Raw genomic sequence first — 27,551 nt, 5'->3', positions numbered from 1 at the left:
CACTAGTGACAGGTCGTTATGTTGGCCCCACACTATGTCCGTGCTTGAGTACCACAGGTCCGGTACATTGAGAGGGGCTGGAATAGCCTCTGCCCTAGTCGGCCTAGTAACCTCGCTCTCTCGGTCACACTGCATTCCCACTCCCTTTGACTGGCATTTGTTACCATTACAGCAGGCTTGTCTCAAAGACTCTCCCTCCCATTTCGCGGTCTGTCTCTCCTTATTTGTTTTTCTAGGATGGAAAAGAGGGGAAAACATTTCAGTATGAAAAGGGAACACATCACCAATTCGTTTCCCTTTTTTTCTGCCATGTTTACGTGTGTGGCTGAGACTGCCATTATTTGCATTAATTGTTTAAAGTTTGGCCAGTCTCGGCCCAGAATAATTGGGTGCGGCAACCTTTCCACCACCCCGATAAATATACTTTTAGTGTGGGGTATGCCGCTGTGTCTCCATCGATACAGGAGATGGCCACCTGACCTTGTGGCCGCCACGACAAACCGCCCAAGAGAGCTGTCCTAATCAAGGTTTGCTCACATCCTGTGTCCACTAACGCGTGGGTTTTCACCTTTCCCAAAATAATGTCAATCAGACAGGGCCCCTCCCGACCATTTTCTCTGTGCTTACCAGTTTCAGATGCCCAATTGCACGCCACCACATCATACTCCATGGCAGCAGGGCATGACCTGGTCCGGTGTCCCGGCTGGCTGCATCTAAAACAGAGAGGAGGGACAGAGGGTGCATTGGTTAAATATCTGTCCCGCTGCTGGTAGGGCAATGGGGCAGAGGCAACACCTCTACCCCTGCTGGGGGCCAACCTCGGTCTCCATGACGGTGAGGCAAGGGGGCCCAACGGGGTCGGCTTTCTGGGAGGTCTTGGTCCCGGGAGCAAGGGTGACGGTGGTGTTGGTGGAGAGGGAGGGAGAGGTTAGTGACTGCGAAGGGCAGGGACTGACAGGATCCCAACCCGGGCCGATGTCAGGGAGTCCTCCAAGTCTTCAGCCAGTTTTACCGCCTCCTCCAGGGTGTCGGGGTTGTGGCGCCGTATCCATGCTTGGGTTTCGCCGCCTACCACATGGCAGAATTGTTCCACCACAATGGCTTCCCCCATTTGTTGAGCGGTCTTCTTCTCAGGGGTCAGCCAATGGACCATGTGGTCGCACAACTGCTCTGCGACCACCCTGGGGCGTGTCTCCGGGGCTCACTGGTATTCGCAGAACCGCATCCGGTGGGTCTCCACGATGATGTTCAAACAACGGAGAATAGCCTGCTTGACTAGGTCATAATTGGTGGCGTACTGGTCGCTCAGGGCTTGGTAGGCTGCCTGAGCCTCCCCGATCAGGCAAGGTCCCACCTGGCTTGCCCAGAACTACCGCGACCATCCCGCCGCGGTCGCTAGCTGCTCGAACACCACCAAATATACCTTTGGGTCATCCTCCGCCATCATTTTCATGACCCGTGCCTTCGGGGGCGACATCAATGAATTTACTATGGGGTTCGCTCCTGCAGCAACAGCCAGCCCTACCTGTTCTATGAGCACTTTGTAGCGCTCCTCCCTCCATCTCTCCTTTGCATCCTGTCTGATCTCCAGTGCCTGCAGCAGCTCTGCCAGTGCATAGCGGTCCATTCTGGATCTGACACCACGTGTGGCAAAGTGGTTGGTAAGGGGAACAGGTGTAGCGGTGATGCAGTGCAGGAGTGATGAACAGACAACGGTATTTCAGTGAACAAGGTGCTTAAATTGGTAATCCAGGTCTGGTGACCCTTAAATAATAAATCCCCGGTTATACACAACAATGTGTAAAGCGCGGGGATAACAAAAATTGGGCACAATTCTGAACAAAAACACAAGATGCGGTCACCATGGGTGCATGCAGACATGCAGGTGCTCGGTGCAGACACAGGTTTGTGTGCAGTGTAGTGGTTCTCCGGATAGTACTGACCCTTTTTCCGACAGCTCTGGAGAAGTGCTTTAACTGTCTACAGTGACAAAAACACAGACAGTTAACAATATACACACAACACGTATTTCTCTTTTAATTACTGAGAGTTCCTCTCTCGCTCCTTCTCTCTCCAAACGTTTACCCAAACGAAGGAAAAGATCAGCGTTACCCTGGCCCCTATATGTAATCCTGCATGAAATCTAGGTAAATGGTTGCAGCTGCCTTATTACTTGCAGCTGCCCCTCGTTTACCTTTCAGGTCAATACGGTCTTACTACAGAGTCTCGCTTCTTTCCAGGCTGACCCAGATCCCGGTCCCGGAAACGAACTGTCAGGCCAGCCCTTCCAGATACTTCTCCTCTCGTTCTTTAGCACCCTCACAGGTCGGGAGGAAGATTTATCACCAGAACTCATTGTATTTCTGTCACAAGCTTGAAGAAAGGTTTTAAGAGCAGGAATGTTTCAAAGTTTTGCAAGTCCAGTTGTAAAAAGAGTCCATGAGCATGATTTAACAGTCCTGGAGTTTCGTTGTAAATTGTTAGATTTCCAAGAGCCATGTATGAAGTTTGTCTTTTACAATCCTGCATAGAAAGTCAATTGCAGTTAATTCTCTTCAAAGATATTGTCTTCTGGTTGCAGTTCAATTCAAAGTTTAGTTCCAAGAAAGATTGAAGTTCTTAAATTGAAGAATGTTTTCTCCAACAAGGCATCTTGTGTAGCTTCCAGATATATAGATGATTCCTCAAAGATTTCTCAAAGAATAGGTCCAGAATAGATCCTGAATGGATGGAAAAATCAAGACCCAGAAATCATTTGAGACACCAGCCAATCATTTGGGATTGACCCAAAATGTAACCTCATTGGCAGTTGTCCTTAGAAAAAGGTGTGCCCTTGATCTTCAAAGAATTCTTGTCCACGCTTTAGACAAAGCTATCTATCAAATATCTTCTTAAAAGGTAACTTAAGAAAAGTCTCTTTTATTAATAACTCCACTGCACTCCTTCCTGTCTCTATAAAACCTTCATATTCATGTTGCCCACAAAAAGATGAATAACTCCATACCTTATTATAGATGGCTACTCAGAGCCTGAGTAACACAAAATATATTTGGTTATAAAGTACTATTTGTTCATTTTAAATTGTAACTTATTCATTAAAGATTTAACCATGTACACTACTGGTCAAAAGTTTTAGAACACTAAAAGTTTTTATTGAAATTTACGCAGTTTAATGTCTCAGTGTACTCTGAAATGAAAGCATAGAACAGTGACAGAAATATGAGTTCTGGTGATAAATCTCCCTCCCGACCTGTGAGGGCGCAAAGAATGGGAGGAGAAGTATCTGGAAGGGCTGGCCTGGCAGTTCGTTTCCGGGACCGGGATCTGGGTCAGCCTGGAAAGAAGCGAGACTCTGTAGTAAGACCGTATTGACCTGAAAGGTAAACAAGGGGCAGCTGCAAGTAATAAGGCAGCTGCAACCGTTTACCTAGATGTCATATGGGAGTACATATAGGGGCCAGGGTAACGCTGATCTTTTCCTTCGTTTGGGTTAACGTTTGGAGAAGGATCTAGAGAGGAGCTCTCGTGGTAAAGAGAAATTATGTGTTGTGTTTTGTCGTGTTTGTCTGTGTTTTTCACCACCAGACAGTTAAAGCACTACTCTGGAGCTGTCGCCTAGGGCCAGCACTGTCCGGAGCACCACTGCACACCACACTACCTGTGCTTGCACCGACCACCATCACGACTGCACTCACCCAGGACTGGTGACCGTCTGTTTGTTTTTTTTGGGACTGTGCCCTGTTTTTGTTATCCCCGTGTGTTACGCATTGTTGTGTATCGCCAGGGATTTATTTATTTTACGGTCACCAGACCTGGAAAAGAAATAAAGCACTTTTCACTGGATTACCGTTGTCTGCCTGTCACTCCTGCACCGCATCACCGTTACACCTGTTCCCCTTACCAGCCACTTTGCCACACAAACAAATAAACAATTGGAGATAAAAAAGAAATCATGGAATAGTTTTGTTTAACAAAATGTTATCTAAATTTTTGACTCATCAAAGTAGCCACCTTTTGCAGATCTTGTTTTTTTTTTTCAGGCTGAAAAAGTCCCTTGGGTCGACATTGTCAATACCTTTTAGAATTTTGAATGCTTGAATTAGGTCGCCACGTAGTCTTCTTTGTTCAAGACTGAACAGATTCAATTCTTTTAGCCTGTCTGCATATGACATGCCTTTTAAGCCCGGAATAATTCTGGTCGCTCTTCTTTGCACTCTTTCTAGAGCAGCAATATCTTTTTTATAGCGAGGTGACCAGAACTGCACACAATATTCAAGATGAGGTCTTACAAGTGCATTGTACAGTTTTAACATTACTTCCCTTGATTTAAATTCAACACTTTTCACAATGTATCCGAGCATCTTGTTAGCCTTTTTTATAGCTTCCCCACATTGTCTAGATGAAGACATTTCTGAGTCAACAAAAACTCCTAGGTCTTTTTCATAGATTCCTTCTCCAATTTCAATATCTCCCATATGATATTTATAATGCACATTTTTATTTCCTGCGTGCAGTACCTTACACTTTTCTCTATTAAATGTCATTTGCCATGTATCTGCCCAGTTCTGAATCTTGTCTAGATCATTTTGAATGACCTTTGCTGCTGCAACAGTGTTTGCCACTCCTCCTACTTTTGTGTCGTCTGCAAATTTAACAAGTTTGCTTACTATACCAGAATCTAAATCATTAATGTAGATTAGGAATAGCAGAGGACCTAATACTGATCCCTGTGGTACACCGCTGGTTACCACACTCCATTCTGAGGTTTTTCCTCTAATCAGTACTTTCTGTTTTCTACATGTTAACCACTCCCTAATCCATGTACATGTGTTTCCTTGAATCCCAACTGCGTTCAGTTTGAGAATTAATCTTTTGTGCGGGACTTTGTCAAAAGCTTTCTGGAAATCTAAATAAACCATGTCATATGCTTTGCAATTATCCATTATCGATGTTGCATCCTCAAAAAAATCAAGCAAGTTAGTTAGGCACGATCTCCCTTTCCTAAAACCATGTTGACTGTCTCCCAGTACCCTGTTACCATATAGGTAATTTTCCATTTTGGATCTTATTATAGTTTCCATAAGTTTGCATATAATAGAAGTCAGGCTTACTGGTCTGTAGTTACCTGGTTCAGTTTTGTTTCCCTTTTTGTGGATCGGTATTACGTTTGCAATTTTCCAGTCTGTCGGTACCACCCCTGTGTCAAGAGACTGCTGCATGATCTTGGTTAGCGGTTTGTAAATTACTTCTTTCATTTCTTTGAGTACTACTGGGAGGATCTCATCCGGCCCAGGGGATTTGTTTATTTTAAGAGCTCCTAGTCCCTTTAACACTTCTGCCTCAGTTATGCTAAAGTTATTTAAAACTGGATAGGAACTGGATGACATGTGGGGCATGTTGTCAGTATCTTCCTTTGTAAAAACTTGTGAAAAGTAATCATTTAACATATTTGCTATTTTTTTTTCTTCCTCTACGATTTTGCCATTTGTATCTCTTAAACATTTAATCTCCTCTTTGAATGTTCTCTTGCTGTTGTAATATTGGGAAAAACATTTTGGAATTGGTTTTAGCTCCCTTAGCAATGTTCATTTCTATTTCTCTCTGGCCTTTCTAACTTCCTTTTTGACTTGCATTTGCAGTTCTGTGTACTCTTTCTGTGTACTTTCTTTTTGGTCCTTTTTTAATGCTCTGTAAAGTGCCTTTTTTCGCTGAATATTTTTTTTAATTGATCTATTAAACCATTTTGGCAATTTTGTTTTACATTTAGATTTGTCTACTTTAGGGATATAATTGTTTTGCGCCTCTAGTACTACGTTTTTGAAGAACAACCATCCTTCTTCTGTGGGTGTTTTCTCTATTTTACTCCAATCTACTTCTGTTAGTCTCTGTTTCATACCTTCATAGTTTGCTTTTCTAAAATTGTAAACCTTAACTTTAGTCTTTACTTTTGAGGATTTAAAAAACACTTCAAATGAGACCATGTTGTGGTCTGAGTTTGCCAGTGGTTCTCTGACCTCTGTTTTAGTTATTCTGTCTTCGTTGTTTGAAAAGACTAAATCAAGGCATGCCTCCCCTCTAGTTGGTGCCTTGACAAATTGTGTTAGGAAGCAGTCATTTGTCATTTCCACCATTTCTATTTCATCCTTCATGCTACCCACCGGGTTTTCCCATTTTATATGGGGGAAGTTGAAATCCCCCATTAGTATGGCTTCTCCTTTGCTACACACATTTCTAATGTCATTGTATAACAGATTATTCTGCTCACCGTCTGAATCTGGCGGTCTATAGCATATTCCTATTATTATGCCTTTTGAATTTTTGTCTGTTATTCTGACCCATATTGATTCGGTTTTATTTTCTTTGTCCAGGTTTAACACCTGGGCTTCAAGACTGTTTCTTATGTATAGCGCTACCCCTCCTCCTCTTCTGTCCTGCCTGTCTTTCCTATACAGTGTATACCCACAAATATTATATTCGTCCCCATCACTCTCAGACAACCAAGTTTCTGTAACACCTATCACATCATAGTTACTTGTTAGTGCAGTAGCTTCAAGTTCTAGAATTTTGTTTCTGATACTTCTAGCATTTAGATAAATACATTTAATGGTTGTCTTACCTGAGTTGTTGTTCTTGTTTTGATGTGGTCTCCCTTCTGTTTTTTTGTTGATTTCTCCCCCCTTCCTTTCTAGTTTAAATGCTTCTGAACCTGCTCGAGGATCTTTTCTCCAAGTAGACTAGTTCCCTTGTTATTGTGCAGTCCGTCCCGTCTATACAGATAGTCCTCGTTGTAGAATGTGGTCCAATGATCAAGATAGGTGAAGCCTTCCCGTGTGCACCACGTCTTCAGCCATTCGTTTAGATTAATTATTTCCAGCTGTCCATATGGTCCTTTGCAAGGTGCGGGTAGTATACCAGAAAATACCACAGTTTTGGTTTTCTCTTTTAATTTCCTTCCTAGCTCTCTGAATTTGTTTTGCAGGGATTTTGGTCTGTCTCTTCCAATGTTGTTTGTACCGATGTGGACGACTACTACCGGGTCGTCTCCTGTTCGTTCTAGGAGCCTGTCCACGTTTTCAGTGATGTGCTTGACCGAGGCTCCCGGAAGGCAGCACACTGTTGTAGTAAGGGGGTCCAAACTGCGAACTGAACTTGCTGTGTTTCTCAATATGGAGTCCCCAACAATCATGACCTCCCTTCTTTTTACTGTCTTGTCACCACTGTCAATAGGGTCCTGGATGTTGTTCCTTTCATTCTCTTGTTGTTGGTTCTGCTCATCACAATTCTGAAGTGACTCAAATCTGTTGGTTGTTTTGATTTCTGGTGGTTGTGTTTGGAATGGTCTTCACTACACTGTTGCAGAAGTTCCCACAAATGTGTTGCACTTGTAGGTTGCTTTGCTTTCACCCTTCTGTCCAGTTCATCCCAAACCAGCTCGATGGGGTTTAAGTCTGGAGACTGTGCTGGCCATTCCATGATTTGAAGCTTACCGTCTTGTTCTTTTCTTCTAAGGTACTTCTGACATAGCCTGGAGGTATCTTTTGGGTCATTATCTTGCTGTAGAATGAACCCTTGACCAACTAGGCGTATACCAGAGGGTATTGCATGGTGCTGCAAAATGCTGTGGTAGCCGTTTTGGTTCAGGGTGCCACTCGCTCTGTGCAAGTCGCCTACTCTGGATCCAGCAAAAGAGCCCCAGACCATCACTCTTCCTCCTTCATGTTTGACAGTTGGTGTCACACACCGAGGAACCATCCTTTCGCCTACTCAACGGTGTACAAAAACCATGCGTGATGAATCGAAGATTTCAAAATTTGATTCATCTGTCCATAAGACCTTCTTCCAGTCTTCAGTAGTCCACTGGCAGTGCTTCATGGCCCAGGCAAGCCTCTTTTTCTTATTTTGCCATTTTAGCAATGGCTTTCTTACTGCCACTTGACCTGTCAAACCTGCAGCTCGAAGTCTTCTCTTCACAGTTGAAACTGAGACTTGCTTACTTCGACCAGTGTTAAGCTGTGCTGGAAGCTGTTGTCCTGTGAGCCACCTATCACACAAGCTGTTGACTCTCAGAAACTTGTCTTCTGATTCTGTTGTGGCTTTGGGTCTGCCAGACCTCTTCCTGTCAGATTTCCCTCCAGTTTCCAAGTGCCTTTTGATGGTGTAGGAAACTGTACTCACTGACACCTTGGCTTTCTTTGCAATTTCTCTAAAGGCAAGACCTACACTTTTAAGGGTTATAATGGTCTGTCTGTCTTCCTTTGTTAATTGCCTTTTTCTCGCCATTATGATAGCAATATACTACTTCCTGCAGTACAATACTGTCCAAATAATGCTTAAGATGGTGTAGTAACACAGTCTGTTCCAACACTGCTTGTATACAGACAGAGGGTTTGTAAGTAATCAACAAAAGTTATGACACCTGTAGGAATTGTTAGCATCAACTTTCAAGGCTTAATTTACTTCCATTGCTGCAGAACAGCTGTAAGTTGTAAACCCATTACTTGTTCCCTGAAAAAGGCCTTTTTGTATAACTCTGAAATGTACACTATTTTTCAGTTTTTGGTAACCTAAACTTTTTTTTTAACCTCTGGCAGTTTACCGCTTATCTTTGTACCATTTCAGGTTATTCACTGGACTTGAACTCAAATTTCAATAAAAACTGGAAAAATGGGGGAGTTTTAAAACTTTTGACCAGGAGTATATGTGCCAAATGTCATTGTAAGGCACAAAAAATATTTTCAATCCTTAACATCATAACGACAGTTATCAAAATACAATTTGACAGACAACAATCATCACAGTGTGTATAGTGTTTGGTATTGTTAGTTTAAGAAATTTATAAACAAAATGTTAGTGTCAATCTTGGATTTAGAAAGTTTTAAAAAAACTATGTGTACTCATCTAAACATTTTAAAGGTTTGCTGACTGGCAAAGCTACTTCAAAGAAATTAACTAACCCACTTAGAGTTACTCATAAATTTCAATAGACATTTTGACCCCTGGGCTAGAGACAGCCATTTTATCAGAGTCTGACCATTTAGAAAATCAGACACACTTTCTTGAGCCACTTGGCCTGGCATTCTTATCTAATTAACACAATCTTGTTCATTTCTTCCTAGCCTTGGCTAGTAGATAGGCAGAGTGCTTTCTTAGTTTCTTTTGAAGCTTGCATTTTAAGTTGTGTGAGGGGAGATGAGAGAAAGAAAAAAAAAAAATAGAATTATATTAGAATACATAAATTCCCCTCAAAAACAGCAAGAGGACATTCAAAGAGGAGGTTAAATGTCTAAGATATATAAATGGCAAAATCATAAACGAAGAAACAAAAATAGGAAACATAATGAATGATTACAAGTTTTTACAAAGGAGGATATGGACAACATGCCCCACACGTCACCCTGTTTCTATCCTGTTTTAAATAACTTAGCATAACCAAGACATTAGTGTTAAAGGGACTCGGAGCTCTTAAAATAAATAAATCCCCTGGGCCGGATGAGATCCTCCCAGTAGTACTCAAAGAAATGAAAGACATTATTTACAAACCACTAACCAAGATGCAACAGTCTCTTGACAGACAGAATTGCAAACGTCATAGTGATCCACAAAAATGGAAACAAAACCGAACCAGGTAACTACAGACCAATAAGACTGACTTTTATTATACGTAAACTTATGGAAACTATAGTAAGTAAGATCAGTATTAGGTCCTCTGCTATTCCTAATCTACATTAATGATTTAGATTCTGGTATAGTAAGCAAACTTGTTAAATTTGCAGACGACACAAAAGTAGGAGGAGTGGCAAACACTGTTGCAGCAGCAAACGTCATTCAAAATGATCTAGACAAGATTCAGAACTGGGCAGACACATGGCAAATGACATTTAATAGAGAAAAGTGTAAGGTACTGCACACAGGAAATAAAAATGTGCATTATAAATATCATATGGGAGATACTGAAATTGGAGAAGGAATCTATGAAAAAGACCTAGGAGTTTTTGTTGACTCAGAAATGTCTTCATCTAGACAATGTGGGGAAGCTATAAAAAAGGCTAACAAGATGCTCGGATACATTGTGAAAAGTGTTGAATTTAAATTTAAAAACTGTACAATGCACTAGTAAGACTTCATCTTGAATATTGTGTGCAGTTCTGGTCACCTCGCTATAAAAAAGATATTGCTGCTTTAGAAAGAGTGCAAAGAAGAGCAACCAGAATTATTCCAGGCTTAAAAGGCATGTCATATGCAGACAGGCTAAAAGAATTGAATCTGTTCAGTCTTGAACAAAGAAGACTACGTGGCGACCTAATTCAAGCATTCAAAATTCTAAAAGGTATTGACAGTGTCGACCCAAGGGACTTTCTCAGCCTGAAAAAAGAAACAAGGACCAGGGGTCACAAATGGAGATTAGACAAAGAGGCATTCAGAACAGAAAATAGAGGCACTTTTTTACACAGAGAATTGTGAGGGTCTGGAATCAACTCCCCAGTAATGTTGTTGAAGCTGACACCCTGGGATCCTTCAAGAAGTTGCTTGATGAGATTCTGGGATCAAAAAGCTACTAACTACCAAACGAGCAAAATGGGCCGAATGGCCTCCTCTCGTTTGTAAACTTTCTTATGTTCTTATGTTCTTAAGTAAAGCAAATGCCATCATCCACCGGATTTTTGATCTTTGATTTTTCTTGAAGTGCTGGACGCCCTTTCTTTTGCAGATGTTGTAATGCTTTCTTTGCACTACAATGAGTGATCTGCATTGCGACTGAAGTTCTGGCAGTTTTGCACTTAACAGGTTGTTAGATTGTATTATGTAACCTAATGAGAAGAAAACAAAATGCAGCCAAATGTACATCTTCAACAAAATATAGTGCCATGTTTTGGTTTTTGGTTGTTGTTGCCATGAGAACAATCTGTTGATACAGGTTTGAAAATTGTACTCGCATGATCTCTTTGGCTGTGTGAAAGGGTTATGCCGGTATTACAATGGCATAGATTGCACAATTTCATGCTGTGTGAGAGGGTATTTTACACACTTGTTAAAACATTTCAGAGACGGCACAGTGGCTGCATTTCTGTGTGAAAATGGTGTAAGAAATGTCTTCATCTAGAGAATATGGGGAAGCTATAAAAAAAGGCCAGAAAGATGCTCGGATACATAGTGAAAAGTGTTGAATTTAAATCAAGGGAGTAATGTTAAAACCTTACAATGCATTAGTAAGACCTCACCTTGAACACTGTGTTCAGTTCTGGTCCTTGCTACAAAAGGATATTGTTGCTCTAGAAAGAGGGCAAAAAGAGTGACCAGAATTATTCTGGGTTTAAAAGGCATGTCATACTCAGACAGGCTAAAATAACTGAATCTATTCAGTCTTGAACAAAGAAGACTATGCGGCGATCTGATTCAAGCATTCAGAATTCTAAAAGGTACTGACAATGTTGACCCAAGGGACTTTTTTGACCTGAAAAAAGAAACAAGGACTAAGGGTCACAAGTGGAGATAAGATCCAAAACGGGAAATTATCTATATGGTAACAGTATCCTGGAAGACAGTTAGCGTGGTTTTATGAAAGGAAGATCGCGTCTAACTAACCTGCTTGATTTTTTTGAGCATGCAACATCAACAATGGATAATTGCAAAGCATATGGCATGGTTTATTTAGATTTCCAGAAAGCTTTTGACAAAATCCTGCATAAAAGACTAATTCTCAAACTGAAGCAGTAGGGATTCAAGGAAATGCATGTACATGGATTAGGGAGTGGTTAACATGTAGAAAACAGAAAGTACTGATTAGAGGAAAAACCTCAGAATGGAGTGTGGTAACCAGTGGTGTACCACAGGGATCAGTATTAGGTCCTCTGCTATTCCTAATCTACATTAATGATTTAGATTCTGGTATAGTAAGCAAACTTGTTAAATTTGCAGACGACACAAAAATAGGAGGAGTGGCAAACACTGTTGCAGCAGCAAAGGTCATTCAAAATGATCTAGACAAGATTCAGAACTGGGCAGACACATGGCAAATGACATTTAATAGAGAAAAGTGTAAGGTACTGCACGCAGGAAATAAAAATGTACATTATAAATATCATATGGGAGATACTGAAATTGGAGAAGGAATCTAAGAAAAAGACCTAGGAGTTTTTGTTGAGTCAGACATGTCTTCATCTAGACAATGTGGGGAAGCTATAAAAAAGGCTAACAAGATGCTCGGATACATTGTGAAAAGTGTTGAATTTAAATCAAGGGAAGTAATGTTAAAACTGTACAATGCACTAGTAAGACCTCATCTTGAATATTGTGTGCAGTTCTGGTCACCTCGCTATAAAAAAGATATTGCTGCTCTAGAAAGAGTGCAAAGAAGAGCAACCAGAATTATTCCGGGTTTAAAAGGCATGTCATACGCAGACAGGCTAAACGAATTGAATCTGTTCAGTCTTGAACAAAGAAGACTACGCGGCGACCTAATTCAAGCATTCAAAATTCTGAAAGGTATTGACAGTGTCGACCCAAGGGACTTTTTCAGCCTGAAAAAAGAAACAAGGACCAGGGGTCACAAATGGAGATTAGACAAAGGGGCATTCAGAACAGAAAATAGGAGGCACTGTTTTACACAGAGAATTGTGAGGGTCTGGAATCAACTCCCCAGTAATGTTGTTGAAGCTGACACCCTGGGGTCCTTCAAGAAGTTGCTTGATGAGATTCTGGGATCAATAAGCTACTAACAACCAAACAAGCAAGATGGGCCGAATGGCCTCCTCTCATTTGTAAACTTTCTTATGTTCTTATGAACAACACTGTATAACCCTCTCTGTGACCATAATAAGACCTTTGGCTAGCCGCCTGGAGGAAAGGCAGTCCAATTAGCCGTAGATTCCCAGAGGTTTCACTTCCCCTACTACCTGAATGGGTTAAGGTTTTTTTATTTTCTATCCTGAGTGTTAACGGACCACACTGACATTAAGTTAGTGAGCATAGATGGGCCGAACAGCCTTTTCTCATTCTCTAATGTGTTATATTGCTTGGGTTTTAAATTGTTAAACCTCTTGAAAATTTTAATTACCTCTATTAAGTCATTGTTATTTCACAACATTCTTCCAGTGTCCCCTTGAAAGAAAGATCACCCTTCTTCTGGGAGAATGTAAACAAACCAGACAGTCAGCAAGTCCTCCTTTCACTCATTCACTGTGATGAACAGAAACTCACTCAGCAAGCATCTTTTTACATGTATTTCATTTTGTTACATTTACAAAATGAACAATTACTGTTTAAGTACCATTATTTTTACATTTCAGCAATAACATTTTTATATTACAAATGATGAATATTTAATAATTACAATGTATTGTATAACTGTTCAAAGCTGAGGAGGGAGGGAGTCTGGCTCGTGGTTAGAGCTGAGGAGGTACTGGGGGGAGAGAAGCAGCGTGGCTCTGGTGGTTAGAGCTGAGGGACTGGGAGGGAGAGAAGCAGCGTGGCTCTGTTGGTTACAGCTGAGGAGGTACTGGGGGGAGGAAGGCAGTGTGGCTCCAGTGTGGCTCCAGTATGAAGTCAGTCTGTATAAAATACAGTGAAGCATACAGTGAAGATGTAGCCAAGATGTCCAACACTGGGGTACAGTTGTATTATTACATGTATAACAGTGGCATATTGTCCTTTTCCCCTCCCTCCGCTTCACTGTACCAAATGTCCTCATGAGTCCACTTGCAGAAACTGACATCATTGTGGATCCACCACAGAGCCGACCTCCTGTCTATCTATAGGGAACCTGGAGCCAACATGGCCGAGGTGTGGTGCAGTTACGTCAGTCCCAGTCTCTCCGCTCTCCTGAACAGTGGGTGTGCCCGTGGGCTTCACACTCGCAGGCTGGTCCGCGCCCCCTCACTCCCCCCCAGCCCACTCATTCCCCCTCCCTCTCCAGGCCGAACTCTCTCAGCAGGGTGTCCAGGTCTCGCTGATCTGCGGCACTGTACAGGCTGCTCTCCCCCATCATGGACAGGGCCATTCTGAGTGTGCTCCAGATGTTGTCTGAGGTGGCCCCTCCCCCCTGTGCAGAGGTCCTGCCCCCCTCCCTGGCAAGCCCCTCCCCACTGGCAGAACGTTGGAGGCGCAGTGCTTCCAAGAAGTGCTCGACAGCTTCCCTGAGAGAGAGGAGAGAGAGAGAGAGAGCTGCTGAGAACTACAAATCCCAGCAGCCACTGCACTGGAGACTGTCCCTCTGGGTAATGTAGTTTAAACACAACCCTGGGTAGCAGCTTATTCACTGTTAAGGGGATCAGCCAGGCTCATGCTGCTGATCCCCAGCTTGTATCTGTATTGTTATTGGCCACCTGTGTGCCCTGGTTGGATTGTGCTGTGCTGTTATTGTTATTGGTTATCTGTGCACCCTGGTTGGACTGTGCTGTACTGTTATTGGTTAGCTGTATGCCCTGGTTGGATTGTGCTGTACTGTTATTGTTATTGGTTATCTGTGCACCCTAGTTGGATTGTGCTGTATTGTTATTGGCTACCTGTATGCCCTGGTTGGTTTGTGCTGTATTGTTATTTGTTAATTGTGTGCACTGGTTGGATTGTGCTGTATTGTCATTGGTTACCTGTGCGCCCCTAGGTTCACACAGCTGATGCCCAGGTTGTATCGGGAGCGGATGAAGCCTGGCTGCAGTTCCAGCGCTCGCCTGTAGGCCTCCACCGCCTCCTCCGAGCGACTGCCGTTAGCAAGAGTGGCACCCAGCTTATTCCAGAGGAGATAGTCCTAACAGAGGAAAGGAGAGGAGAGAGAGGGTGAGAGGAGAGGGGATGAGAAGAGAAGAGAAAGGGATGAGAGCCACTCTCTCACTCTCTAACCTCTGGTCTGGCACTCAGTGCAGTGTTGAAGCAGAGACACTGTCTCACTCTCTCACCTCTGGTCTGGCGCTCAGTGCAGTGTTGAAGCAGTCGATGGCCTTGTCAAACTCGCTGCTAAGATTGAACAGAACCCCCAACCCACACTGCACATCCGGATCAATATGAGATGGGTCCAAACTGACCGCGGCGAGGAAGAGAGACTGGACTTCTGAGAAGAGAGAGCTGAAACACAGAGAGAGAGAGATAGGAGTCACCTCGCGGTACGTTAAACAGCTCGTTAAGGAACGCGTGCCTAATGAACAGCAAGGATCTGCATGTTACATAAAGACTACTTTAACCTCTTACGCCCCCCTGTTCCGCGGGCGGAACATCGGTACTGCAATTACACATTATACAAAAGCAAAACAGCAAAAAAAACTGGCAATATCAAAAACGTTGTTTTCCTACCGTCAAACTGCAAAGGAATTTTTCATATTCGCCGTTTCACTGCTGAGATATTCCCTTCGCAATGTATCTAGTACCTCACGGTTCAAAAACAACTCCGATCGACTAGCTGTGCGTTTCGCTGCTCTGGCCTTACAAGTATCTGTTGATGGTGAAATCTCGGTGATCACATTGTAGGGGAGGTCACAAGCTGTCCATTCATATCTTGACTTTGTTTGTAGCCTAATCCATTGAAGAGTAATCGATGTGCGTACATAAACAAGACACATATTTGCAAGCGAGAGCGCAGTGTTACGCATATAGGATCAAGGTTTCTTACCGTTTTCTGATCATTTTTCAATTTGTAAAATTTAGAAAATCGAACAAATGGCGCAGTGTTTCAAAGCATCTCAAAAGAGAATTCGATTCAGGCGTCTTTTTTGAAGTTTTCAAAACCTCCTCTACCTATTATACTTGAAAGTGACGCTTTTAAAAACCCTTTCTGGGCTCAGTGGAGAGCGCTCGTCGTAAACTCTCTGGAAGCAGCATTTGAAGATGGATTGCAGCTCCACTTGATTATACTATTATTATTATTATTATTATTATTATTATTATTATTATTATATTATTTCTTATTATTATTATTCGTAATTTTCAATATGCATTTTTACTGTAAATGTTATTAGAAAATGCAACCATTTGACTCTCAAGGGGCACATAAAAATAACATTTTTTTTAAAATAATTTTTATTGCATAGTAAAGAGCAACACCATGTCTCATCTGTGCTGTGCTGCTGTATACGGTCCCTGATCTTTACGATGCAATACAAGTTGCAAGAAGTAATTGTTGCTTCCTGGCTTTCTATTATTTTCTCATTGATGTTCATTGATTAAAATTATTGCATGGGAGTGTTTAGCAAACTTTTTTATATTTCACCTAGAAACAGTGTAGGTTTTTCAGCCTTTCAAGATAAGCTGTCTGCTCCAGCAATCTCTCACTCAGTTCCTTTGTTTGTCACATGTCAATCAAAGTAAAGATGAAAGGAACGGAGTTGTTTTCAGTCTGGCAGCCTGATTTAGAGCAGCAAAGGTGTCTGCAATCTCATTATTATTATTATTATTATTATTATTATTATTGTAAACATTTAGCAGATGCCTTTATCCAATAATCAACATATGTTCACATGTCAGCAGTGCTTGAATGAGTGTAACCACTTTATTTTGAAAAAAAAAAAAAAATCATTTTGCTTCTTGACATTACATACTTTCAAGCAAGTGAGTAACAAAAATAGTCAGGTACTGAAAATTCAGAGCTACAAAAAAATCTCAGTAGCAACATTCTCCTGCACAAACAAACAGTTATGTGACAGCAATTTGCTTGACAGTTGTGGCATATGAACTGAGAGTATTTGTCATGCATACTCATCATGGATACATTTCAGGCACCCCAAAGCTCTCCAAAAAGACCACCTTTTGAATGAAATATTGGACAAATAAGTAAAAAAAAGAGGATTACAAAATCTAATTCATGTGGCAATGTATAGCATGTGAGGTGCCAGAAGGTAACCTCCCTTTTAGATCTTGCTCAAGAAACTAGTGTATGACTGGCCATAAAGATTTACACAGTATTCATTTTTTGGAGAGGTTTGGGGACCCTTGGGCCTAGCTTTGTAAAAACTCATGTATAATTTGATCCCTTTATTCAATCAGTTTCAAATTTGTATCCAGTATAGTAGACATGTTGGGGAAGCACTGGAAAAAAAATCAGGCTCTTTGCATGTGCTACAAGGTGAAAAAATGACGACAGAATATAAACAAATGAAAAGCGTTTCTTGTTTTTTATGTTTTATTTTCTGGATATCTCCTTCCAGTGTGGTACTTAGTAAGACTTATATCAAATCTGAGGTTTTAGTCATAATGACCAGGGCTGTGCTGTCTATACTTTGGAAGATAATGTGATTTATTTAAGGCCATAGCCCTCCAGGTGGAAATTGCCTGTGGGAGGCTGGGGGTTTAAGAGGTTAAACTAGAAGAGACCAAGTCAAGCAGACAAGCGTTTCTTCTGTTTCCCCTCAATAGCCCTGATGAAGGATCGATCACTAGACTGATAAACTGATTGATTGATTGACTGATTGATTGGTTGGTTGGCACTCACTCTGGCAGCAGGGACCCGAATGCTCTTCTGTGCGCCCCGCTCGCGCACGCACTCCCACTCTCGCGCTCCCTCACTAGGCTACCATAGCGTGGGTTGTGTCTCAGCCAGTCCCGCAGCGTCTCGCAGGCCTGCTTGTGCAGAGACTCATTGGTGAAGCTCACAGCCAGAGCCATGAGGCACACCAGGTTATCAGGCTGGAGCTGCAGGCACCTGAGGGGGGGGCGGTTCACAAATGCATACTTGTAATGTAAGATTACATTTTATTTCAAATGTGTTTGCTGGCTGCCTCTAATCAAGTTGAAAGTGTGCTTCATTCTCAACACTGTGCTGGGTTTGAAATCACTCTCAACATGATTAGAGGAGCCACTGAACACTTAGAAGCACATCAGTGCACAATACATTAAATCTAAATAAAAGTTAAAAAAAAAATGAAATGAAATCTCAAAATGCCTGCTTGTGTGAGGATTATTACGGGATGAGTTTGGTGTGATTGCGTCAGGGTGCATTTCCTGATTCTCACCTGCGGAGGGCACTGATAGCAGCCAACTCCTGCTCATTCTCAGCCTGAGAGGTTCCGAGATACTGCCACGCCTAGAAGGGGGAGGAGAGAGGGGGAGGGGAGGTTGTTATATCTATAACAAGTTCACATCAATGTTAGTCAGAATACCAGATTAGTGAGAGACAGACAGGCAGACACTGATTCTTCTCCTCCTCACTCTTGCTGTGTTTTGGGGTCCCCCCCTTGCCTTGTCTCACTGTGTTTTGGGGTCCTTCTCCCCTCTCTCTCTCACTGTGGTGTGGGGTCCCCCTCAGCTTGTTTTGCTGTGTTTTGGGGTCCCTCTCCCGCATCGCACTCTCTCTCACTGTTTTGGGTCCCCACTCCTCTCGCTGTGTTTTGGGTCCCCTCTCCCCTCTCTGTGTGTTTTGGGTCCCCCCTCCCCTTTCTGTGTGTTTTGGGTCCCCCCCTCACCTCCATGTGCTGGGGGTCCCTCTGGACTGCGCTCTCGAACAGCAGTACTGCGTTGGGGATGTCCCCCCTGTGGAGCCGGCGCAGCCCCTCCTCAAAGGGCTCGGGATGCTCAAGCAGCGGGTTCTCACTCTCGAACTGGTACCCCTGAGAGACACACACAAACACACCGCCCCCCTGCGACATTAAACACGACATCCTGCATCTCAGAGTGTGTGTGTGTGCGTTTCGTCTGCGATTGTGTACCTTGTCATATGACGATGTGACAATCTCGTCGAACTCCGAGAGCCAGGGGTGTGACTCTGCGTCTCTCTTTGCCATCTCCTCCCACTCTACCTGCAGCTTATCCCAGAAATCCACGTCCGACTGGAAACAAAGGACAGGGTTAAACTACAATTACAATCCCTGAAAAACTACACTCCCTACAACCCTTTCTGTCTCTCCCTCTTCCTAGTTACAGCTTTAAACTACAATTAGAAAAAGAGAAAAACTATAAGAAACTACACATCCCAGACTCCCCTTCAACACACTGCCCTTCAGAGTGAGTGTGCAAGTCCTGGTGCATTCTGGGTTGTGTAGTTTCACTCACCTCCACTGCAGCGCGGGCCTTCTCAAAGTCTGTGTCTGAGACGAGGGCTGGGGCCTTGGTGAACTCATCAACCCAGGACTCCACCGACGACTGAGAGAGAATTGTGAAATATAAGTAAACAAAGGATCAAGCCGTTCTGCAGTTTGTCTTTGTTACACCAGCTCCCCTCCAAGTCCTCACGTACAGCCACAGAAATTAGAAACCCAGGGCAGGCCAGCTCTTCAACCACAAGCTTTTCAGCCAAAGCCTTACCCAGAACTTCTCTCACTTAAGGAGAGAAAGAGTACTTGAGTTCATTTAGAATCCTGTTGAGGACTCGGAGGGAGTGGACCTCCAGCTGCCTGGCCAGGCTCTCCACTTCCCTCAACTGCCAAGTGGTCACCAGCAGCAGGTGTTTTAATTTAGTGACTCCCCCAGACACAAAGACATAGCACATAGCTCCTTACTGGAAACCTTCCACAGGGAAATGGGTTAAAGAGCAGCAGCTCCTCCAATACTGAGCTTTCAGTCAAGTGTTCCTCCTGCCTCTCCATTCAAACCATCTGCCAGGCGTTTAGTAAGTTCTTATAGAACTGTGGGATTCCAGAGATGTCTACTCTGGATACATTTACTAGGAACAGCTGCCTTCCCACACTGTGAAGAAAAGAAAAGGCAGTGTGTCTCCAACTCAACTGCTGAAAAAACAGCAGCCGCTGTGTTGCCTGCAGCCAAAACGCAGCCATGCGACTATGAACATCAACTAGTCCCTGCCCCCCTTCTCCTGGTGGTAAATATAACACAGCAGGGCAGAGCCAGTGTTGTCCATTCCAAAAGAAATTCAAAAGTTTTTTTTGTATTTCAGACAACATCCTGAGGGGGGGTCTAGGCACACCAGTTTATGCCACAACATGGAGGCAACCAGGTTGTTTATTATCAGCACCCTTGCCCTAGAAGAAAGCTGAGGGAGCAGCCATCTCCAGCGTTGTAATTTTGTCTTCACTTTAACAAGCAGACCTTCCCAGTTAAGCCTTCATACTGCTCTCCCCCCAATTGCACTCCCAACACTTTGAATCCTGTCCTCTCCCATCACAGTGATTGTGGAAGCAAGGGGGGCCCAGTCCCACTCCATTCTCCAGACAGGAAAGTACTACATTTTCCCTAGTTTACCTTAGCAGAGGAGGCTCTCTGGAAAACACTCCAGCACCAGGACATCAGCCTGAGAAGTAATGAAGACTGTGACATCAGCAGCGTAAGCAGACAGTATGATTGGAGGAGCACTTGCCACTAGAGGAACTTTCAGGCCCCCTCACCCATCACAATTGAACTCATAGATCCCTTTACTTTAAACTTATGTTCTTTAGAAACAATACTCCATTTTAAGTTATCACTACCAGTGTTATCTTCAGCAGCAGTAGATGTACTTGACTCACTGCCTCCAAAACCTGCAGTATCATACTCTCTCTTCAGACGTGGTGCCAGTATAGGTTCCTGTGTATTCAGCTGTACTGGGTTTTCTGCTCCCTGTGGTACTGCCACGACCCCGCTAGGCTCCCCGTTATTACCAATTTCTCTATCTCCTAATTTATCTGGACAAACCTTCCTGAGGTGCTCCTGTTTTCCACACTGAAAGCACTTTAAAATTATCTCATTACTGCAAAGACAGTGTGATTAACACAGTCAATATTAAAACTCCACAAAACATCAACAGCAGAATTTGGACATTTAATAGAATAAAAGCCTGCCTCCTAAACAACAAAACATGCTTTACTTCAGGATGCTTACAACCAAGTGGAATGGGTTTGATTGGGGACATAAGCTTCCCACACAGAGCAAGTTCTCTGGCTAACTTCTCATTTTCAATGAATGGTGGCACATTGGAAAGAATAATCTTAGTGACGAGGGAAGACAGCAACAAAACGCTGACAAACTTCTCTTTTATAGTTAGCCCCTCAACAACAACACAGTGAATTAGCTGCTCATCATTAAGAAACACCACAATCGCCTTATTCATTCAGGAAGTTGACTTAATATTATTATATCCAATGTTTTCACCAACTGCTAACAAACATTCCTCTATGGAAACATTATCTTCGGGGACGGATTTAAATCTATGCCTGCAGGACGGCCTGCTTCCCCAACCCTGAGTTAGAACTCATATCAGATCTTGCACTTACACAAAATAAATAAATAAATGAAATAAACTAACTAACTACAAACTCTGATTTTCACTCACTCAGTATCCACGCCGAACTTACTCCACTTTCCAGCCCCTGCCACTACCCACAATCCTCAGAGAGCAAGACAGGGAGAAAGAAAGAGAGTGTGTGTGTGTGTGTGTGTGTGTAAGTCTGGGCAGATTCAGTTAACGCCAAAGCAGTATCATTGCTTTGCCATAACAGACCTGGACATCAGTGGTATAAATGCACTGACAGTAAAACCTCACCTCACCCCCTCCACAGTACAGCTGGGATCAGGACAGTAGAGAACAATACTAGCAAGCCCTGAACAACCCTCTGTAAGGGGGTCTGTGCAACACTCTCAATGCACTCAGCTACAGAGGGGTCTGTGTAACATTCTCAATGCAATCAGCTACAGAAGAGTCTGTGTAACACTTGCAATGCACTGGTGGCCATACAAAAAGCCCCTCTTCTGGGAAGCTCGCGATCGGGGTGAGGTGGAGTCAGCGGAGGACTGGTTCCTCCGGGAGAAACCTCAACCCTAGCCACTGGCCCAAAAGAAGGGGAGGAGCGGCCATCCCAGGAAGGTTGGTGCAAGCTCCAGCGGCCACGAAGGCAGAGCCTGTGCGTAGAGAGCACACAGGCGGGGAGCACAAGGGTCCAAATTCCTCAAAGGCGATGTGGAACTGACTGGTGCAGAATGTGACCGTCTCCAAATTGATTAATTTATTGCTAATTTGGAGACGGTCAAGTGTAAAAACCTGCGGCTGTCACTGAGCGAGGTAGAGTGTGTTCAGGGAGAAAGAACAGGAGAGACGGAGCTGAGAATCAAAATTAAAGAAAACAATTGCTATTCGTGCCGAAACAGTCCAGAATGATGTAAGGAATTTTATAATAGTTTTTGTGTTAGAACTGATTATTCTTTTATAACACTGTGTAACAAATTTTTTTTTTTGGGGGGGTTCCTGGGTAGTAAGTGTTATTTCCTAATTGCTTATGCCTCAAAAGTATAGAAAATGGTTATTATTCCTCAAAAATTTTGCTTTTGTGACCAGGACAGGTAAATTTCACAATATCACTATTTCCAATGAGAAAACGGCAAATTTGTGTCTTTTCGTTCACATAAAGTCAGAAAAAAACAACATATGAATCCAAATTAACATGTATTTATACTAAAGTAATACAAAAACGACTACAAAAGATTTAGAAGGGAGTAGTTTTTTGAGATTTACGATTATACTGTAAATTTACAGTATAATCATAAATCTCGAAAAACTACTGTAAATTTACAGTATAATCGTAAATATATATACTTTTGAGGCATAAGCAATTAGGAAATAACACTTACTACCCAGCAACAAAAATTGTGTTACATAGTGTAATATGTTTTTTTTCTGTTATAAATTGAACAAAGAAGCTGGGAGTGGTATTTTGGGTTTTTGAGTTCAGGAATGTAAGGCGATTGGGGTCCTCTGTTCTGCTTTGCTTGGTTACATGGGGTGGGGGATGGGAGAATCTCAGAGATAACAGATGCAAAGGAATGTGAGGGGCCTTGGTTGTCTGGGGTGTTGGTGGAGTAAAGGAATGTTTTTAAGGCTTTGAAACTTGCCATGAATATACAGGTATAATGACATCATTAAAAGGGTGTGTTTTGGAATATACTTTTAGACAAAGGGGCATTCAGAACAGAAAACAGGAGGCACTTTTTTACTCAGAGAATTGTAAGGGTCTGGAATCAACTCCCCAGTAATGTTGTTGAAGCTGACACCCTGGGATCCTTCAAGAAGCTGCTTGATGAGATTTTGGGATCAATAAGCTACTAACAACCAAACGAGCAAGATGGGCCTAATGGCCTCCTCTCGTTTGTAAACTTTCTTATGTTCTAAAACTGAAGTGAATGCATTGTCTGGTGCTAAGTTCTATCAATATCACTGCAGCCCAGAGTGATGCGATGCTATTCAATACAATTGTCTACTCTACACTATACCAATATAAGAAGTAGATTGGAGTAAAATAGAGAAAACACCCACAGAAGAAGGATGGTTGTTCTTCAAAAATGTAGTACTAGAGGTGCAAAACAATTATATCCCTAAAGTAGACAAATCTAAATGTAAAACTAAATTGCCAAAACGGTTTAATAGATCAATTAAAAAAAATATTCAGCGAAAAAAGGCACTTTACAGAGCATTAAAAAAGGACCAAAAAGAAAGTACGCAGAAAGAGTACACGGAACTGCAAACGCAAGTCAAAAAGTAAGTTAGAAAGGCCAAGAGAGAAATAGAAATGAACATTGCTAAGGGAGCTAAAACCAATTCCAAAATGTTTTTCCAATATTACAACAGCAAGTGAACATTCAAAGAGGAGATTAAATTTTTAAGAGATACAAATGGCAAAATCGTAGATGAAGAAAAAAAAATAGAAAATATATTAAATGATTACTTTTCACAAGTTTTTACAAAGGAAGATACTGACAACATGCCCCACATGTCATCCAGTTCCTATCCAGTTTTAAATAACTTTAGCATAACTGAGGCAGAAGTGTTAAAGGGACTAGGAGCTCTTAAAATAAACAAATCCCCTGGGCCGGATGAGATCCTCCCAGTAGTACTCAAAGAAATGAAAGAAGTAATTTACAAACCGCTAACCAAGATCATGCAGCAGTCTCTTGACACAGGGGTGGTACCGACAGACTGGAAAATTGCAAACGTAATACCGATCCACAAAAAGGGAAACAAAACTGAACCAGGTAACTACAGACCAGTAAGCCTGACTTCTATTATATGCAAACTTATGGAAACTATAATAAGATCCAAAATGGAAAATTACCTATATGGTAACAAGGTCCTGGGAGACAGTCAACATGGTTTTAGGAAAGGGAGATCGTGTCTAACTAACTTGCTTGATTTTTTTGAGGATGCAACATCGATAATGGAGAATTGCAAAGCATATGACATGGTTTATTTAGATTTCCAGAAAGCTTTTGACAAAGTCCCGCACAAAAGATTAATTCTCAAACTGAACGCAGTTGGGATTCAAGGAAACACATGTACATGGATTAGGGAGTGGTTAACATGTAGAAAACAGAAAGTACTGATTAGAGGAAAAACCTCAGAATGGAGTGTGGTAACCAGCGGTGTACCACAGGGATCAGTATTAGGTCCTCTGCTATTCCTAATCTACATTAATGATTTAGATGCTGGTATAGTAAGCAAACTTGTTAAATTTGCAGACGACACAAAAAGTAGGAGGAGTGGCAAACACTGTTGCAGCAGCAAACGTCATTCAAAATGATCTAGACAAGATTCAGAACTGGGCAGACACATGGCAAATGACATTTAATAGAGAAAAGTGTAAGGTACTGCACGCAGGAAATAAAAATGTACATTATAAATATCATATGGGAGATACTGAAATTGGAGAAGGAATTATGAAAAAGACATAGGAGTTTTTGTTGACTCAGAAATGTCTTCATCTAGACAAAATGTGGGGAAGCTATAAAAAAGGCTAACAAGATGCTCGGATACATTGTGAAAAGTGTTGAATTTAAATCAAGGGAAGTAATGTTAAAACTGTACAATGCACTAGTAAGACCTCATCTTGAATATTGTGAGCAGTTCTGGTCACCTCGCTATAAAAAAGATATTGCTGCTCTAGAAAGAGTGCAAAGAAGAGCGACCAGAATTATTCTGGGCTTAAAAGGCATGTCATATGCAGACAGGATAAAAGAATTGAATCTGTTCAGTCTTGAACAAAGAAGACTACGTGTTGACCTAATTCAAGCATTCAAAATTCTAAAAGGTATTTACCGTGTCGACCCAAGGGACTTTTTCAGCCTGAAAAAAGAAACAAGGACCAGGGGTCACAAATGGAGTTTAGACAAAGAGGCATTCAGAACAGAAAATAGGAGGCACTTTTTTACACAGAGAATTGTGAGGGTCTGGAATCAACTCCCCAGTAATGTTGTTGAAGCTGACACCCTGGGATCCTTCAAGAAGCTGCTTGATGAGATTTTGGGACCAATAAGCTACTAACAACCAAACGAGCAAGATGGGCCGAATGGCCTCCTCTCGTTTGTAAACTTTCTTATGTTCAATAAACTTATCAGTTTCATTATTTCTTACAACGATAACTTGTTTCCTCTTGTTTGATTTGGTGTTTGTCTGTTTTGGCCAACATTTCGTTTATTTTGAGTTTATTGTTTTGTTAAAATCTTTTGTTTATTTATTATTAAAATCTGCGTGCCAGAGCATTTGTACCCTAGTGCTGTCTGTGTCTATCTCCTTCCAGGTCTGTGATGTCAAACCACATAACCAACCTGCCACAGGAGTAACCTCAGCAAACTGTTGTGCAGCATCAGAAATCAGAATATCCCAATTCCTAATGAGCCAGACTGGATTCCTTCGAAAACACTGCATTACTGACACATCTTTACTCTAAACACACTGATCAGCAGAAACACAGGCAAGATATTCAAAAACACACACAAACACAGGAGACACACACTATAGGATATTAAACAGGAGAGAGACACGCACACTATAGGACATTAAACAGGAGAGACACACACTATAGGATATTAAACAGGAGAGAGACACACACACTATAGGTATTAAACAGCAGAGAGACACACACTACAGGATATTAAACAGGAGAGAGACACACTATAGGATATTAAACAGGAGACAGGTGATTCACAAAGCTCCTGCACTCTGAAAGCAGGGAGTTAGTGAAGGTCCTACAGCACAGCATAACTCCCGTCCCCATTAGAACCGATCAGCACAGCTGCACTTACATTTTCACTGACAGTATGAGTGACAAAGCATCCAAAACGTGTAAACCACAAATGATTCTATTAAATGTCTGAATACTGTGAAGTCATAAATATAAGTGAACCTTTTATTATGTATATTGCAACAGGTCGCCAACATTTCAGGAGCAAAACAGGTTTTTGGGTGTGATTCGCCACATTTTCATGGTATCGGCTTATGTGTCTGTTTTGATTTAGATGTGATGACTTGTAATGTGTTTCCAAGTGTAAAATGTCAAGTTGTAAGCGTGCTTTCCCTTACTCTCTGTACTGACAAGTGTGCTGTCTCTTGCTCTCTCTCAGTATCGACAGTGTGCTTTCTCTTGCTCTCTCTGTATTGACAGTGTACTTTCTCTTGCTCTCTCTGTATTGACAGTGTGCTTTATCTTGCTCTCTCTGTACTGACAGTGTGCTTTCTCTTGCTCTCTCTGAATCGACAGCGTATGGTCTCTTGCGCTCTGTATTGACAGTGTAGGACATATTCCCTGAATATGATAATACATGAACGTGTATTAGAAATATAACTGGATTCATTAATGAAACTGTGTCTTGAGAAACAGGGTAAACTGCTGTGTATTGGGAAAGGGCCTCTGGTTTGCAGACATACTGAACTATGTGACCTACTGATTAGAGGACTGGCGCCTGAACTGGAATCAAGACAGGACCTGAAACGAACCCAAGACGAGGAAGCAAGCTGCCAGCGACTCAACTACCACAAGCAATGAGACCGAGGCCCGGCTGCAGGACTGCTGTAAAACTTACACCGACTGTTATCAGACAAACCAGTCTAGGTCTGCTGTACACCTAAAACCACAGTATCCAAAACAAACTGTGCCGCCGCCGCCCTGCTACCTGCGTAGCTGAAAGATTCAATGAAGAGGGCAGAGCGGACAGGCGCTGTTGTTGATCCTATACCGAGAACTGAAGACTTTGTTGCAGCTGTTTGTTGATTATATCGAGAATTGAAAACTTGTTGCCAAGTTTTGATCCAACGTGGGACTGAAGACTTTGTTGCGGAGAGGAGAGTTTTGTACTGGACACTTCAACAGATTGAGTTTCCAAACCAATGGACCAAAAGTCTAAGCTTCAAGGAACCGCTGAGTGTAATTCTATTTGCATTTTCCTTTCATGGAACTAAATGAATTAATTGTAACAGATTCACATAAAATTGAACTGTTAATTATTTCGTTTGCATACTGTGTGAAACAACTTTTAGTAAAACTTGATGAAGTAACTATAAGTAAGCTACCTCATATTGTATATGAAGAACTTCATTAAAAGTAAACTTGCCATATACTTATCCCTTAGCGGTCCATTTATTCTTCGCTCATCAGGCACGTCATGTCCAATTTATTTTCACACGCGTTGTTTAAAATATTTTTCAGATTTCTGAATATTTTATTTTTTAAAAACAGGTTCAAAAGGCATCGAATTGCAAAAAAAAAAAACTCAGTACTGTATTTACAGCCAAGCCCCACCCCTTGTTCCTGTACTTTTCACATACTGTTTATATACGTGCATACTGATAAATCCTCTCCTGATCATGCATTTTATCACCAAACTCCTCAATAATGCGATCAAAGTCATTATTTTATTACTATAGCATCTCAAAAAGCTCT

The 27,551-nt window shown here is 42.0% G+C and overlaps 1 protein-coding gene across 1 annotated transcript in view; it reads right to left on the bottom strand.

Annotated features, from left to right (window-relative positions):
- Positions 1-13,325: 13,325 nt before the first annotated feature.
- pex5 (peroxisomal biogenesis factor 5) overlaps positions 13,326-27,551 on the bottom strand; it is a 77,069-nt gene continuing 62,843 nt past the window's right edge. The window contains 8 exon segments of the mRNA XM_041268415.1: positions 13,326-14,132; positions 14,586-14,743; positions 14,892-15,057; positions 17,414-17,623; positions 17,934-18,004; positions 18,384-18,527; positions 18,627-18,746; positions 18,970-19,059. Coding sequence (XP_041124349.1) covers positions 13,892-14,132; positions 14,586-14,743; positions 14,892-15,057; positions 17,414-17,623; positions 17,934-18,004; positions 18,384-18,527; positions 18,627-18,746; positions 18,970-19,059 — 1,200 coding nt within the window. The 3' untranslated portion in view covers positions 13,326-13,891.

This window comes from Polyodon spathula, chromosome 13, assembly GCF_017654505.1.
Source record: "Polyodon spathula isolate WHYD16114869_AA chromosome 13, ASM1765450v1, whole genome shotgun sequence".
Lineage (NCBI taxonomy): Eukaryota > Metazoa > Chordata > Actinopteri > Acipenseriformes > Polyodontidae > Polyodon > Polyodon spathula.
The sequence above is the reverse complement of the archived record's forward strand: the minus strand, read 5'-3'. Positions and strand labels throughout refer to the sequence as shown.